Genomic DNA, 16029 nt, shown 5'->3' with positions numbered 1-16029 from the left:
TAGACTGCTGACTAGGGGGAGGGGTCACCATTATTCCTCTCCTCTTCTTCATCCCAATGTTATGGGGATTGTGGGAACAGTAGTCCTTTTCAGAGAATATTGTATAAACATTTGAAATAGATTTCAAAGGCAAACTATGTTCGGAAGAAGAGTATGTGGTACTGAAAAAAGTCTTTCATAATTGTACAGGGCCGTGTTATTGAGAGTTGGCCTTTGGGATGTGACCAATGCTTTCCACTATTCTCTATGGGTGAAAGAGAGAAGATATCACAATGGGGCAATAGATTGTTACACATGGCGGATTCATACTGAAAGGAGTTAAGGGGGATACCGCATCTCATCCAATGGACTCGGTGTATCCCCCTGGAGATTGTCTCCCCCATGTGATCCTCCCTCATACAGCCACCCTAGGGTCAGGATCAGGTAGCCACCGCCATCCCCTGGTGAAGGAAAACCGTGATGATTCATCGGATTCATCACAGAGTGGCACCCAATACACTGCATAAATGTAACTAAAATTAAAGGAGAGGAGACGGGCACTTTATCCCAAGCATTACCTGCCCTTCTAGATAGTCATTGGCCACCCTACAAAAGGGAGTACAATTATAAATGTTTTCAATAATGAATTCATGACTAAGCTTGTTCTAGTCTTTATGGTCCAGCCACCATGTCTTGAATTGAATTTTCTGCTTATTTGAGAGCCGGGCGTGTTTTTGGAGCAGAGATAAAATCGGATTCAACCGGCAAGCTCCAGTCAAGAGAGAACCAGCAGTCATTTGGATGACCACTAATATGCCAATCAGTCAGGGAATAGCTAAAGACAAGAAAGGGCACGAACACAGCTGTCTCCACTGCAACCTGAGAATCAAGGAAAGAATCCATATTTTCAACTCATTTGTCAATCGTGTAGGGACCGCTCTGCCCAGGATATTAATTAATCATTTTTCATTTGGATAGCATCTGAGAAGTCAGCACTTTTAGGAATATATGCAATATATAGGAATGTATGAAAGAAACCTGCACTGCCTTTAAAGAAGGGTGGTGCTCTCTCCTCAGACATAACAGGAGTACGTTATTAGGTAACACATTGTGATCAAGTTGAACGAAAAGCGATAGGCTTGGGGTATAGTTCAGAGCTGAAGTAACCATGTGTGTTTGACATGAGATGCTGACAGTTTTAACATCCATGACTCTTTTTAGTTTGTGGGAACATCTTTTTTCTTTATTTCTTTTGAGTTCAAATTATGATATGTTTATGTTACTAGACGTTCCTAAATATATATAATAATAAAAATGAATAATCCGGCAGTCACATCAAATGTCATTTCGCGTCAGTGAAAGCAAAATAGCATTCTTTAACTCGTGATGTAAGGGTTAAACATGATTCCAGTCTGTTCTTTCCCCTTCTGTTCCCTCCAGCAAGCTGTCCAGGGCAGGCTGACAAATCGGAACACTGTACTCAACAAAATCATAAAAACCTGTAGCGTTAGAGCCTGATGGCATGTCAATGTGCTATTGACACCGGATTATATTGACATCCAAACTAATTTGCAAAAATGAACTCGAGACAACATTACTATTCCACAACAGATACCATTCAATTACGCATTACCCCAGCTTTTTTGCACATTGATGGGTGCTAGCTGTACATCTATTAAAATTGCTCTAAGAAAGTGAATATTTGTGCAAAGAGATGTAATTTTAAAATGTTGGATACATGGTGGGCGATTTAGCTGGGAGGTCTGTGGTTGAATAAAAGGAAAAAGTGAAAATAAACAAATGGCTTAAATTAATTTGCTTTACTGTATATAAACCACTGGTCATAGATTTTAGAGGACTTTACTTCATGGGTAATGATTTCAGAACTTTCTAAAGTGTTTGTGAGCTGTACTGATTGGTCCCGAACATATTTTAGTAACCCCTCCATTTGAAGCAAAGCATTTTGAGTTGAAACAGAAAATTGAATAAATTGCAAACAATAAAAAGATTTTTCACTTAAAACATCTATGGGTTACTGTTTCCTACCCTACAGTGGCTTTACTGTGAGCAACATCAGATTGTCCTGTTTCTTGGGATTCCCTGAGGCTCAGGTAGCAATGTGTTTGACATTGAGATTAGCATGGCTTCACTATGGAAAGGAGTGTGTTGTGGGTATAATAATATAGTAAAAAATGGTGTTGCATGAATGGTCCTGATGCATTGGAATATAGAATAGAGAACTGCAGGTAAAATGGAATGGCAATGGATGGAATGTTGGGGCTTGGATGTTAGGTAACAGTTCAGTATGTTTATGAATAAGGAAGATGACAGACCTGATAAAGAGTACCTGGTATATATTTTAAAGAACATAACATTTGACGACGAGGGGAAACGCAACAAGTAAATAAAAGGCACGGAAGGAATACTGAAACAGAAAAACAAAAAGGAAAAGAAAGATGAAAGAAATGGACATTGAATAAGCGGCAACTTGAAAAGAGGCTGAACAAGTGAAGAAAAACGGTAAGGTGCGCATATGACTGCAAGCGGACAGTAGTCAAAACAGATTAATTGGTTAAAAGGGAAAATTAGGGCTCAGAAGTGAAGCGTGCGTAACGTTAAAAGGGCACTGCATTAAACCAAAAGGCAAACGTACTTGAGGCGTGAGCGCTGAACGAGCTGTGGAGATGCGCGTATCATTGACATTGAAGGAAACATTAGAAGAAAGCACCTAAAGGCATTGAAATAACGTGACGCCATTTTGAATTTTTTTTTTATTCCGAAACGAAAAGCCATTAGCAACCCGGTAAATAGGTTTAGAAATTAATTAAAATTAATGGAATACAGTAAACAAGAATAACGGAGAGCAAGCAATACTATTTCTGCTTATTATAAGCTATGAATGCAACTGATGAAAAAGAAAGGTGAAAAAAAAGAGCAAGCAAGATCATTATAAAAACAAAATAGATGTGGATGGGCAGTCAAGAATTATAAAGAAACAAGGCTTAATGAAATATAGTAAGTTCATATGAAGTAAAGGTAACAGAAGTGAAATAAAACACAAGAAAGAAACAAATCTTCGAATAAACACCACTGAATACTGAAAAATGTAAAATAATAAACAGAATAAGAGTGGAAAGAAGCAAATATGGTCACATGTCAAACTAAATAAAGGAAAAGAATTTGACAAAACAAGAGGCAACTACTTCAAAGGTAAAAACAAACAAAAACTAGACAAACAATAAAATCAGAAGACAAACAATGTCATCTGAAAATGCAAATGGGGATTCAAGCACAAATTCCTCTCAAAGTGCGTCTGGGGTGGCATTGCCCATGAATCCGGTCAGCTATTTGAGACGTCCAAACCCTTTCAGTTTAGAACCTCAAGAGGATCAAGGTCAAAGGTGGCAAGAGTGGTTAGATGAATTTGAGCAGTTCTCAAGAGCAGTTGGAAATCAGAATGCCATAAATAAAGTGGACATATTCATAAATTTGGTTAGCAAAGATCTGAACAGTGTGATCAAAACAGTGCCTCCATAGGAGAAAGTAACATATCAGCTTCTGACAACAGCAATCAGCAGTAGACTAGTAATTCCACCAAACAAAGATTATGAGGGATACATATTCAATCAATGTACCCATGGTCTGAATGAGTCTATTGCACAATTTGCATTAAGATTACAACGAAAGGCGACATATTGTGATTTTGCAAACTACAATGATAATGAAGCAATAATATTGAGAATTATTGAAGGATGTGTGTCATCTCAATTCAGGAAACATCTACTAAATAAACCACCTCCATTAAAAGAAGTACTGGAATTAGCAAGAGTATATGAGAGAGTAGATAATCAGGCGGCGAATGTAGAAAATCCAAAGAAACTGGATACCATTGCTGCTATAGGACAAAATGCACAGTGGCAAAAGAGATTCCAATGTATCATCTGGAGCAGCATCTCGTCAGGATGGGTGGAATGGTTTTCGTAGAAGTTCGTTAGACAATGCTACAGGTGTGGATTTGAATTTCCACACAAAGGTCAATGTCCGACTATAGGTCAGTTGTGTCTGCGATGTGGACAAGAAAATCATTTTCAGACAATGTGCCGAGAAAGAGTGATGACGCCTGCCTATAGGTCTAACACATCAATGATACCGAGCAGGAGATATGATGGTCAAATGACTTTCAATGTAAGACCATTCCCAGAGAAAGAAGTAACGTGATCAAGTGGAATATCTGTAGTGAATCAACAAGCTCAACAGCCAGGATTTGTTAGAGCAGTGGACAATCTACGAGTAGAAACATCTGAGCATAGAAGCCTTGACCACGATTAAGCTGTGAAATTATGCCAAAGTCTGAGTCAAGAAGAAATACAGATTTGGGATCCATATGAAAACCCGCCAGTGGAAGAAGAATATGTAAACAAAGACCAGTATCAGTATCAGGAATATGATAGATACAATAAAGAATATGTAAGACTGATCTATGACAATGGAAATGATAGTGGCCATAAAAGTTACTGTGAACTTGGGTTGACAAGATGCACCAGTATTAACTAGAAATGGTATAACAGTAAATGTAATGATTGAAAGAGCATATGAAGGGATTTCAGCATTATATCCGTTAAGGCCATCAAGGGCTCAAATATTTCAATGGGGTGCTAAACAACCACTGTTATCAAAAGGTCAATTTCAATGTGATTTGATTCATGATGGACAGTGCGTAACATGCATGTTATAAATACCCCAGCCGTGGGTCGATGTCTCATTAGTTGCAAAACTGCTACGGAATTACAGCTAATTGATGTCAAGTATAAGCAGTCAGAATAGATACAAGGGTTTCCATCACAGCATCACAATGTGTGTGTCATGACAAGAGAGACTTTGAATTTGGAAAACATTAAGGAGGAGTTTCGTCAACTATTTCAAGGTTTTGGAAAACTGAAAGACAGTGTGATACAGTTACATATTGATACATCAGTTTGTCCTGATCCTCAGCATCCCAGAAGAATCTGGTTTCATCTGCAAGCCAAAGTATCTCAGGAGTTAAAACAACTGATCGATAATGACATTATTGAGAGAGTTGAAGGAGGACCTACGCCATGGGTATCTCTCTTGGTAGTGGCACCTAAAGCAGATGGTCGTCTTTGTCTATGTGTGGATATGAGAATTCCTAATAAGGCAATACAGAGCGAGCGTCACCCAGGACCCAGTATTGAGGACATGATAATTTGTTTGAATCAGGCCATTAGGTTCTCGAAATTGGATCTGAATCGAGGATATCATCAGCTGGTAATTGATCCAAGTTCAAGGCCCATAACCACTTTTACGACTCATGAGGGATTGTTTTGGTATAAAAGACTGAGTTTTGGAATTTCTTCTGCTGCAGAGATATTTCAAGAAACAATAAGAAGAGTTATTGCACCAGTAAAGCATACATTCAATTATAGCGATGACATACTAGTTTATGGTGTGGATCAGAGTCAACATGAGGCATTGGAGCATGTATGTAGAATCCTTCAGGATAATGGATTGACATTAAATGGTCCAAAGTGTGAAATGAACAAAAATAGTCTACGATTTTTTGGACATATATTCTCAGAAAATGGGATCAAGGCGGACCCCGAGAAAGTGAGCGCTATTTTAGAGCTGGAGACTCCTAAGAATGTGGCAGAAGTGAGATCATTTTTAGGAATGACTGGATACTGTGCCAGGTATTTACCCAACTATGCAACAATGACTGATGCCTTGAGGCAGTTGTTAAAGAAAGATGTGGCGTTTCAGTGGCATGAAGGTTGCAAAGAAAGTTTTGAGTTAATAAAAAAGGAACTAGCCAGTGAAAGGCAGTTGGAATACTTCAATCCAAAATGGGAAACTGAAATCACGGTGGATGCAAGCCTGGTGGGTCTAGGGGCCGTTTTAGCACAAATGGAACCTGGAAAAGAGAAGGTCAGACATATTGTGGCGTGCGCAAGTAGAGCCCTGAGTAAAATTGAACAGGCATATTCACAAGCCGAGAGAGAAAGTTTAGCAGCAGTATGGGCTTGTGAGAAATGTAATAATTTTATGATTGGAAAAGCATTCACATTGATTACAGATCACCAGGCTCTACTGGCTCTATTTGGGAACCCTAGAATTAAGATGCCTCTGAGGATTGAAAGATGGGGAATTCGTTTACAGGAGTATGATTACATCATTCACAAGACGGGAAAAGAATCTAATCCGGCAGATTATTTGTCTAGCCATCCAAAAGAGATGTGTGAAAACAAGATGCAAGAGGAGGTAGAAGAATTGCTGTCATACTTGTCACTAAATGCATTGCCATCTGCTATCACAAAGGAAATATTTGCTAAGAGTAAGGCAGATCCTACGATTCAAGTAGCAATTCAGATTACTAAAGCTGGTAAATGGAAATATTGGAGTAAAGTTCAAGTTACAGAAGAAGGGGTGGACCGCAGAGATCTAGAAAGAATAGCCAGAGTGAGTAGTGAACTGTCAGTAACTGACCAAGGAGTACTGCTGAGAGGCAATAGGTTAGTAGCTCCTAACAGCTTGTGGAAAGCACTTGAAATGCTAGCGCATGAAGGTCACCGGGGAGTTGCGAATACAAAGAAAATTCTTCGAAGCCAAGTATGGTTTCCTTACATGGATGTCATAGTTGATGACACATTACAACACTGTATTGCGTGTCAAGTGACGGCGTCAGGAAAAATACCTGAACCTCTTCAGGTGGTGCCTTTTTGCCTGAAGGGCCATGGAAGAGAGTGGCAATTGACTTCTTTGGCCCGCTTGAAAGAGGATATTTGCTGGTGGTTGTGGATGAGTATTTCCACTGGTTAAGCATATAGCATCTACTGCTTTCCATCATGTTGTAGTAGTTTTGGAAGAGTTATTCAGTGAGTGGGGTGTCCTAAATGTAGTCAAAACTGATAATGGCCCACCATTTCAGGGGCATGATTTCAGCACATTTGGTGTACATCTTGGATTTAGACACCAAAAGATCACTCCACTGTGGCCACAGGCCAATGGTATGGTCGAGAGATTTATGAACACTATAAAGAGAACTAGACAAAAAGCATTTGTGGATAATATATCCATGCCTCAGGCCACATCCCAGATGTTTAGAAGCTATCGAAACACTCCTCATGAAATGACTGGAAATTCACAGTCGGATTTGATGATCCGATATAAGCCTCAAACCAGGCTTCCACAGATGGAGGACTATACTCCTGTGAAAGGTGAGGAAATAAGAGAAAGAGATAGTTGAAAAGGAAAAGAATTAAAGAATGGGCTGATGGCAAAAGGAGATCAAGTGAAAGCAAGTTGAAGGTGGGAGAGTCTGTTCTGGTTCAACAAAGACAACGCAGAAAACTGTATTCCAGGTACCGGCCGGTGCTGTTAACGATTAAGACAATTAAAGGTTCCATGGTGACAGCTGTAGGAGATGACTGTGAGCTAACAAGGAATGCATCATATTTTAGAAGACTGTTCCAAGAGAGTTTGGAGGAAGAAGAGGAAGATGAACCTGTGGCAGAGATGCCTGAAGCGATGGATTTTTCTTTTTCTGATGACATATCTTTTGGGTTGTATGATATTCATGTTCAAAAGAGTTTGGGTTTGTTGGAGTCAGGTGATGTAAATTCTGAGCTACAGGATGTAGTTCCAAGGAGTTGGCCTTGTAGAATGAGTCGAAGACCTGCTCGTCTAATTGAGCGGATAAGCCTGCAATACTGTAAGTACACATTTACTTGTCAATTTGTGTAATTTGTGAAGTTGAACTAAGATGATAAGTAAGGGGGGTTGTTGTGGATATAATAATATAGTACATAAATGGTGTTACATTAATGGTCATGATGCAATGGAATATAGAATAAAGAACTGCAGGTTAGATGGAATGGGAAATGGATGGAATCTTGGGGCTGGGATGTTGGGTAACAGTTCAGTTGGTTTATGAATAAAGAAGATGACAGACCTGATAAAGCGTATCTGGTATATATTTTAAAGAACATAACAGAATGCTACATGTACTACTGCTGCTATGTGGCTATATATGTCATAGGACTACTATTGCCTGTTCTTTACATTAGATAAATATACTGTTTGTCAATAGATTTCATTCCACCGGGTTACTGTCTTTGGTTAAATTAGTCTGTAGTAAATGCATACAGCGGATGGTGATACATCCAGCATCAATCTCCATTATTTACCACTGAAAATAAGATAAGCTCTGAGTGGGTCTTCAAATGGGTTCGAACCAGCTGTTCTAATTGAATTGTAGGTCAGGTGTTTAGCACAATTTATTACCACCCACTCAGGCCAGGACATGGGGAATGAGAAGTTACTTGGGCCCTACCCTGACTACTACAATTAACATCTCTGTTGGCCTTCAGTCTTTTTTCACCCATGGCGATGTATATATTCTGCCAGCAGTATTATACTAAGTTGCGGAAGATCATATCAGTGGCTGGAAGATGTTTGATGACTTTGTTATTGCTTTAGAACAGTGATAATTCCACCCAATTGTATTTGTCTTACTTTACTGTAAAACAGATTTATTTTGCCACTGAGTTTACCACCACAGCAGCAAAATATTTAATTTACCACTAGCAGAATTTTCACTTTAGCAAGACCTGTATGGGTCTACAAGAGCAATTGGTATAAATAATAGTCTCTGCAACAGAAAATATTCCAGAGATAGTATAACACAGAGAAGCAGTGATTGACAGACTGCCACACGATTCATCAAACCCATGAGCACAATTAAAGTGGTTCAAATACAAGGAGTATAGGGTCTGGGGCAATACCAATTTTATCAGCAAGAAAGAGCGGTGGAAGTTCAGGCAGGTCTTAGATACTGGGCAGCAAAAATATTGAGAACTTGACTTAAATAAGATGGATGTTCTCCTCCGGCGAGGCAAGATGATAAAGAGAGAGTAAAAAAAGGAGGAGCCAGTAGGACTGTGTATGGCTTAGCTGATTTTGGGGTCCCAAAACTTTTAGTATAGAAATTGATTTCAGAAAAGACCAGCCTGCCAGGATCAGCCAATTTGGATCGGTTTGATTTACAGAAGCATACCATGAATCAGTGCTTCCCTAAATTGCACACAATTCTAAAAGTATGTAGCAGCAAAGTACTGTTTCCAGGACTTCTTTTCCTAGAATTGTGACCACAAGTTCTCCCCATCTGTTATATAATTTTTGTTGTCTCGAGCAGGCAACCAAGGTGACTCCGTACCACAGAATTAAAGCCGACTTTGCTCTGTCATCCACCAATGATGTCTTCGCTTCCACCACCACACCCATTCAATGGCAATATCATAGCCCAGAAGAAGAGATCAGGTAGGAGAAGAATACTAAATTAAACACAATAACTATTGATGAACATTGCTTCTGGGATGCTGAGAACTCCTTGGAATTGAACATTTGACTGCAGTCTATGAAATCTTGTACCGATTCGCGAAGGCAAGGATGATGTTCGTATCCCTGCACAGTCTAGAGATGCACTCTTTGTAGTCTCTCCATTTTTTTTCTCTCCCACTGAGTGGGCAGGCATTCTCAAGAGTGGGTCTGGAATTATGAAACTGGACCTTTTCTGCATACCAGGCCACCCATTGTTCCATTCTATCTTCAAGAACTTTTTTCCATATTGCTTTTTATTTATATTTGTGTAGTTGATTTTGTATCTGTTAGTTTTTTTTTAACTGAAAAGGAACTGTTTCTAAATTGACTAAAATATGTCCTAAGGAATGATATTTTAAAAAATATTTTGTTTCAAATTCACACTTGAAAAGCATTTTTTAATGAATTATCCATTACCAATTGAGTGAAAAAATTTAAATTTTAAAAACATTTTGATGAGTTTAGCATGCACTAAATTGATAGAAAATTCATTTTAAAAACCAGATGGAGACCTACCACCTTGCTCATGGAAGTATTTTACTTCCGGTCTTATGCGGGGGGACAATTTCCTTCACTCTAGAACCTTCCTCAAACCCCACCTCCTAGCTTTTTCCACTTTTTCTAGCCCCATGTCCTACTGCACTCCATCTTTACCCTTAGACGCCCAAACTCTGTTCTTCAACTCTTTCATTTAAGACCGTAGAAACCTTAATTAAAACATGTTAGCAACTGTAAATGTATGAACAAATTAGGCAAATATTTTATTGAATTCTTACTTGGCATTTGAATCTGAATTCTCTAGAAAACATCTATATAAACTGTTATTTTGAAATGTTTTGGAGACTACTAAAGGGGACATGGCATTTATAAAAAAAAAGTGAAATATATTTCTTACTGTCAATGAATAATCTGCTTCTAATTCCCCAACCAAAACTATCTCCATCTATTATGTATATCTTAGTGAAAATGTTTTAGTTTGTCATCCAGAGAGGCGCAGTTCGAGCAGCACCCCAGTTATCATACCTGATATTCTAAATTTTAAGTACATCTGAGAAACAATGCATTCGCTTCCAGCTCGCTATATTACCAAGATTGCACTAAATTGAGATAGGTCATGAGCCTTGATAAAATGTATCATTACTTGAAACATGGATAAGCAAACATTTAAAAATATATTGCTACAAAGTCAAGAATTTTCGACTATAAAGTTTTTATGGGTATATGAACAATTTCCAACATGCTAATTAAAAGATCCCTTGGATTGTTTAAATCTCTGTGCTTTCAGGTTATTGCTAATACTTGGTGCTCTCAATAGTTTCATTTAAATTCAGTAAGGGTCACCACAATAACAGTCACACAGTCTAAGGTATACATTTTGTGAGCATACTTAAAAAGTAAACCAGTCCATGATTTTATTTCACTTTCGATTGACGGAAGTGCTTCTCCACTGATTATGTCCCACCTGAGAGTAAGGGTAATGCCAATAGCAGTAGTTGTAGCAGAATCCATAGTAGTCCTATTAGTACTTCCAGTAGCCTTAGCAATTGTACTACTACTACTAGTAGTATTAGTAGTTTTAGAATTACCCCTAGTGGAAGTATTAGTATTACTACTGCTACCGCCATTAAAACTATTGTTAAGAAAATATTTGTCTGAACTCAAATTATAAATAATGTAATGTCATAAATTAGATCACATTAGTTGATCCTGTATTGTTCCATTGTGTTTCTACATGACATTATGACGGCACCTGTTTTTCACATTTTCTAGGTTTCACATACGTTGAAGAATACCATTATGATAGCTTAGGTGCACGGTAGTCATAATAAAAGGATATCAGTTGGTTCATTTCGTGTGATCAGCCTTAAAAGTAGTCAGGCAGACTTCTGATTGGCTTAGGGAGATACTTTTTTAATGTTGCCTGGTAGGCAGTGATAAGTATAGAACTGTATATTAAAGATGGGGCCAATGTTACAGATCATATTTTGCTTTGGATTCCTTTGGCTGCCTTTTGTGAAGGCTATCCAAGTGTTGCAAACCTAATGGTTCCATTCGTTTCAGCTATTTCAGACCATTGACAAGTGAGACTCGTCTCCTCGCAAAATTGCATTGGTGGTGGTGGTTTCATTGTTAGTGGCAGCACCAGATCCAGTGACAATAAAGAGCATCGCTCAACAAGAACAGCAATGGGGTGCATCACGAAATGATGGGTTAACAAAGGAATCTCACACTGCAATCTCACACTCCAATAGTTGCACTAAGAGAGGGTTTATTGTACACATTACTAGGGTGGGATTAAATTGAACAAGCCACATTTTCAAAAACAGTGTGGAAGGTCTAAAGGAAACAAACGACTGAAGTGGCAAGTTACACTGATGACTGTGGCCGTAAGTCCCAAAATTGTCTTGTGCAACAGTTCATGGTCTGGGAACCCTTCCTGACAATTATCTTAGTTCTCAACGTTTTGTGGTATCCGGTACCCTTTCAATCAGTTCCTAGGCAGTGGTTGCTGGTTTTGCAGATGACAGGCTTACTTCCTACTACTTATTTAAAAAAAACTTAATTTATTGGTTTTTACATGAAATCTCAAACAGGCCATGCCCCGGCCGCAGTGAAGTTCCTGAAACACCATCTCCCTCCCCACCCTTCTTCTTCTTTGTAGCGAAGTCTAGGCGAAAAAAGTCTGGGTAGCAACCAGGTTCACGTATTCTCGTTAGTCTCTTCTCGATGTGACGGAGAGCGCCGGTTTGAGACCGGGGACGAAGTCTGTGCAGAAGATGTCTGCAGTGGATATCAGATATGATATGTAGGGTCCCCAGATGTCCGGGGGGCAGGCATATAGAGGCAGTGTCTTTATAAAGCATGTTTCTACATCCTGGCAGTAGATCACATTGTTTAGCCAGCGTTGTAGGCTTGGCGGAGGCCAGCGCCCCCAGTTGATTGCAATCCTTTTGCGTGCTAGGACTAGCAGGAGGTTTGTCAGTCTTCGTTCGGCCTCTGGGAGGTGTCTAGTTAGGCCCAGGAGTGCCAAAATGGGTTTGGGTTCCAATTGTGTCCCTATGATGGCTGAGATTTTCTCAAGTACCAGGCTCCAAAACGACGAGATGCTTGGGCATGATCACGCTAGGTGTATGCATAGGAGGCCCCGCAGCGGCTGCATGCTGTCGATATTGTCGAGCGTTGTGCGTGGAGTTTTGCTGGTGTATGGTACACTTGGTGGAGGTAATTGAAGTGAATTTGTTTGTATATTGTATTGATAGCTACTTTCTGGGTGAGTCGCAGTATGTAGTTCCAATAATCATCCGCTATCGTGGTGTCTAGTGTTTTCTCCCATCTCCTTCTGGGGGTTAGCGGGTGGTATTGTCGTTTCGACAAGGAGTGATTTATAGATTTTGGAGACCAGTCGTCCTTCACCTTGAGATTGTATCACCCCGTGGAGAAGGTGCCATGTGGGTGATTGTCGAGGGAAATTGACAAGACTAGTTCGGAGGGCATGACGTAGCCTAAAGTAGATGAACGTGTCTAGGGCATTGTCGCTTCCTTTGACTCGAGCTTGTTGCAGTGACAGAGATGTGCCTTCAATGAAGAGGTTGCTTAGTGTTTTTATTTGCAATTTGTCGGTCCATTGTAGATCTATTTATTCCGTGGTTATGGGTATTCCTGATATGAACCTTGCTGGGATGAGAGAAGAGAATCTGTCTTGCATGTTACTTTTTATGGCCATATTTTTCCAAATAGTGTACGTGGTGAAGACCATATTCATCGGTGTGCGAGGTGCCTGTAATTGGCCGAAGATGACGGCTCTGAGGAGGTAGGGGGTTGCCAGGGCTCTTTCAATCTGGACATGGGGTCTGATAAAGTGTGTGGTGTACCAATGACTGAGGAATTGAGCTTGTGCGGCCCAATAGTAACGTTCTAGGTCAGGGAGAGCGAGTCTGCCTTGCGTCACAGGTTGAATCAGTGTGGTGTAGGCTACTATTGCTACCTTGCCTGCCCATAGTAGGTCGAGGATCCGGCTTCTGATGCACTGAAAGAACCGCTGTGTTAGCACCACTGGGATATTCGTAAATAGGTATAGGCATTTAGGTAGGATGATCATTTTGACCAGAGAATCTTCCCTAAGGCGTGAGCTGGAGGAGTTTCCACCTGTTTACCTTGCTTTGGATCGTTTCCTCTGTTTTCTCATAGTTGTCTTGCATGATGTCTCGTCTGGACCTGGACAGGAAAATGCCTAGATATCTGAATTTCGACTGTTGCTATTGGGAGCCAAAGTCGTCTGTGAATTCTTGAGTGTTGTTGGTCAGGGGAAAGATTATGGATTTCGAGTGGTTAATTTTCAGTCCCGAAAAGTTGCCGAATTTGATCACTGCACGCATCACTGGGTTGAAGTTCTCTGCGGGATTACAAAGGAAGAGGGCAACGTCATTGGCATATAAGGATAGGAACAGCTTGTGTGGGCCTAGGGAGAGACCCCTGTCCATGTGGCGGGAGCAGAGATCAGAGGCTAGGGGTTCCATTACCAGTGCAAATAGTATTGCTGACAGTGTTTGTAAGCAAATATCGGCTGATCATGAGTTTCCCAAGATGATGTTGGACGTCGGGTGTTCATATAGGAGGGCGATTAGTTTGATAAAGTATTTGCCTAGGCCCATGCATTCCATGATGGTGAAAAGGAAAGGCCATTCGACAGAGTCGAAGGCCTTTTCGGCGTCGAGCAGTATCGCTGTCACTTGTCACTCCGGGTCAAGAGCCTCCATCACCCCAAACATCCTTCTTATGCCGAACGATGTATTCCTACCTGGTATAAAGCCTGCTTGGTCAGCTAGCACCATGGCAGGCTTCAGGGGGAGCGCCTTGTTATCAGGATCTTCACCAGTATTTTATTGTGCAGATTTATTAGGGAGATAGGCCTGTATGAGGCGCATTCTTCTTTTGGTTTACCGGGCTTGTGGAGAAGGATTATATTGGCCATATGGTGGTAGCTTACTGGTTGTCAGGGCCTCATCATATACCTGTAGTAGGAGTGGGGCCAGTAGGTGTGCGAACGTTTTGTAGAATTCACCTATTAGGCTGTCTGGGCAAGGAGCCTTTGTGTTAGGTAGTTCTTTAATTGCTTTGAGAATTTCTTCTAGGGCAATAGGCTTGTTGAGTGGTTCTCAGAGCTCGGCGCTCGTCCAATAGAGTTTGATGTTGTCCAGTTATCGGGCCAGGTCAGTTGGGTCGGTGGTGTAGTAAGTATTGTAAAGCTTTTGATAAAACTTGCGAAAGGATTCGACTATTTCTTCTTCTATGTACACCAGATTGCCGTTTTGGTCATAGATCCTTTCGATGAGGGTAGGTTTTCTTTCAGCTGCCACAAGTCTTGCCAGGAGGGTTCCGGGTTTCATTCCTTCACCATACTGGCCTATTTTGTGATTTCTGGCCAGGAATTTCACTTCTCTTTCAGCTGTGACTCTGAAAGTTTCTAGTTCTGCTTTGAGTGCTGCCAGGGATTGAGGGTCAGTTGACGTTCAGTATTCGTGTTCCAGTTCTTTGAGGCAGGCTTCGCTCAAAGTCAGTTCTCTTCTCAATAGCTTCAATATTCCGTTCTCTTTTGCTAGGCATTTCCCCAGACATAGCATTTTAGTGCTTCCCAGAATGTGCCTGCTGATGCAATGGTGCCTTGGTTTATTTCAATAAAGGACAGTAGCTCGGCTCGTAGTTCGTCTGCGAAGACTTGGTCTTGGAGGGCTCCTGGCTTGAATCTCCAGTGAGGTTTGTTTGTACTGCCACTTGGTGTGCTGCATTCAAGGGTTACTGCAGAGTGGTCTGATAGGGTTTTGGGCAGGATTTGGCACTGCCCCCAGTGCAATTGACTGTTTGAGGACATGAGGAGGTAATCGAGTTGCGAGTTAATTTTGTGGAACCCTGAGTGAAGGGTATACTCGCAGGTCTCCCAACGTTTATGCCTCCAAATGTCACTGAGGTTGTAGGCGTCACATATTTCTGCGATTTGCAGACTAGCCTTGGAAGGGGGGGGCGTTTGAGTTATGAGCCTTATCTTTCTTGGGGTCCAACGGTGTGTTTAAGTCGCCTCCGCAGATGATTGTGACTGATCCGGCTGTTTCCAGGTGTGTCATCACCCAGTCATAGTTATTCGGTCCATCAGTGTTTGGTCCGTAGGAGTTCGCAAGGATGATTTCTTTCTTCTCTATGATCCTTTGCACCAGAAGTGTTCTACCCTCCAGGTCTTTTTCTGTTGATATTAGTCTGAACTACTGTCGATTAAGATGGCGACCCCTCTGGCGAAGGAGGAGTAGGGGGCGAAGTACCTTTGGCAGCCCCAGTCCCGGGCCCAGTTATTTTCAGAGCTAGGGAGAAGGTGCGTTTCCTGGATCAGGGCCATGTCTATTTTGTGTCTTTGCAGGAATTTAGTTATTTTACGTGTTGTGGTTGGCTGATTGTCTCCCCTAATATTCCATGTGGCGAGATTGAACTTGTTGGTTGATGAGGCGGTGTCTCATTATTGTTTGTCGGTTGATGGCCTTTTGGCCGTATGATGTGGCGCAAGATAGAGAGTTCTGGTGGGGTCGGGTACTGGGTGAACGGACCACGATCAGTGCATGTTTGGAACTGTAAAACTTCTTTGTGCAACCCCCAAATCGCCCTTGTCCTCCC

General features: G+C 41.0%; 1 protein-coding gene across 1 annotated transcript in view; it reads left to right on the top strand.

The window, feature by feature from the left end:
- Positions 1-16029, top strand: part of NADSYN1 (NAD synthetase 1) — a 1375099-nt gene that overhangs the window by 752655 nt on the left and 606415 nt on the right. The window contains exon 11 of the mRNA XM_069623454.1: positions 9188-9312. Within this exon, the coding sequence (XP_069479555.1) occupies positions 9188-9312 (125 nt within the window). The remainder of the gene's footprint in view (positions 1-9187; positions 9313-16029) is intronic.

This window comes from Ambystoma mexicanum, chromosome 11 (genome assembly GCF_040938575.1).
Source record: "Ambystoma mexicanum isolate Mex_15411 chromosome 11, UKY_AmexF1_1, whole genome shotgun sequence".
NCBI lineage: Eukaryota > Metazoa > Chordata > Amphibia > Caudata > Ambystomatidae > Ambystoma > Ambystoma mexicanum.
This window is presented reverse-complemented; position numbering and strand designations above follow the sequence as displayed.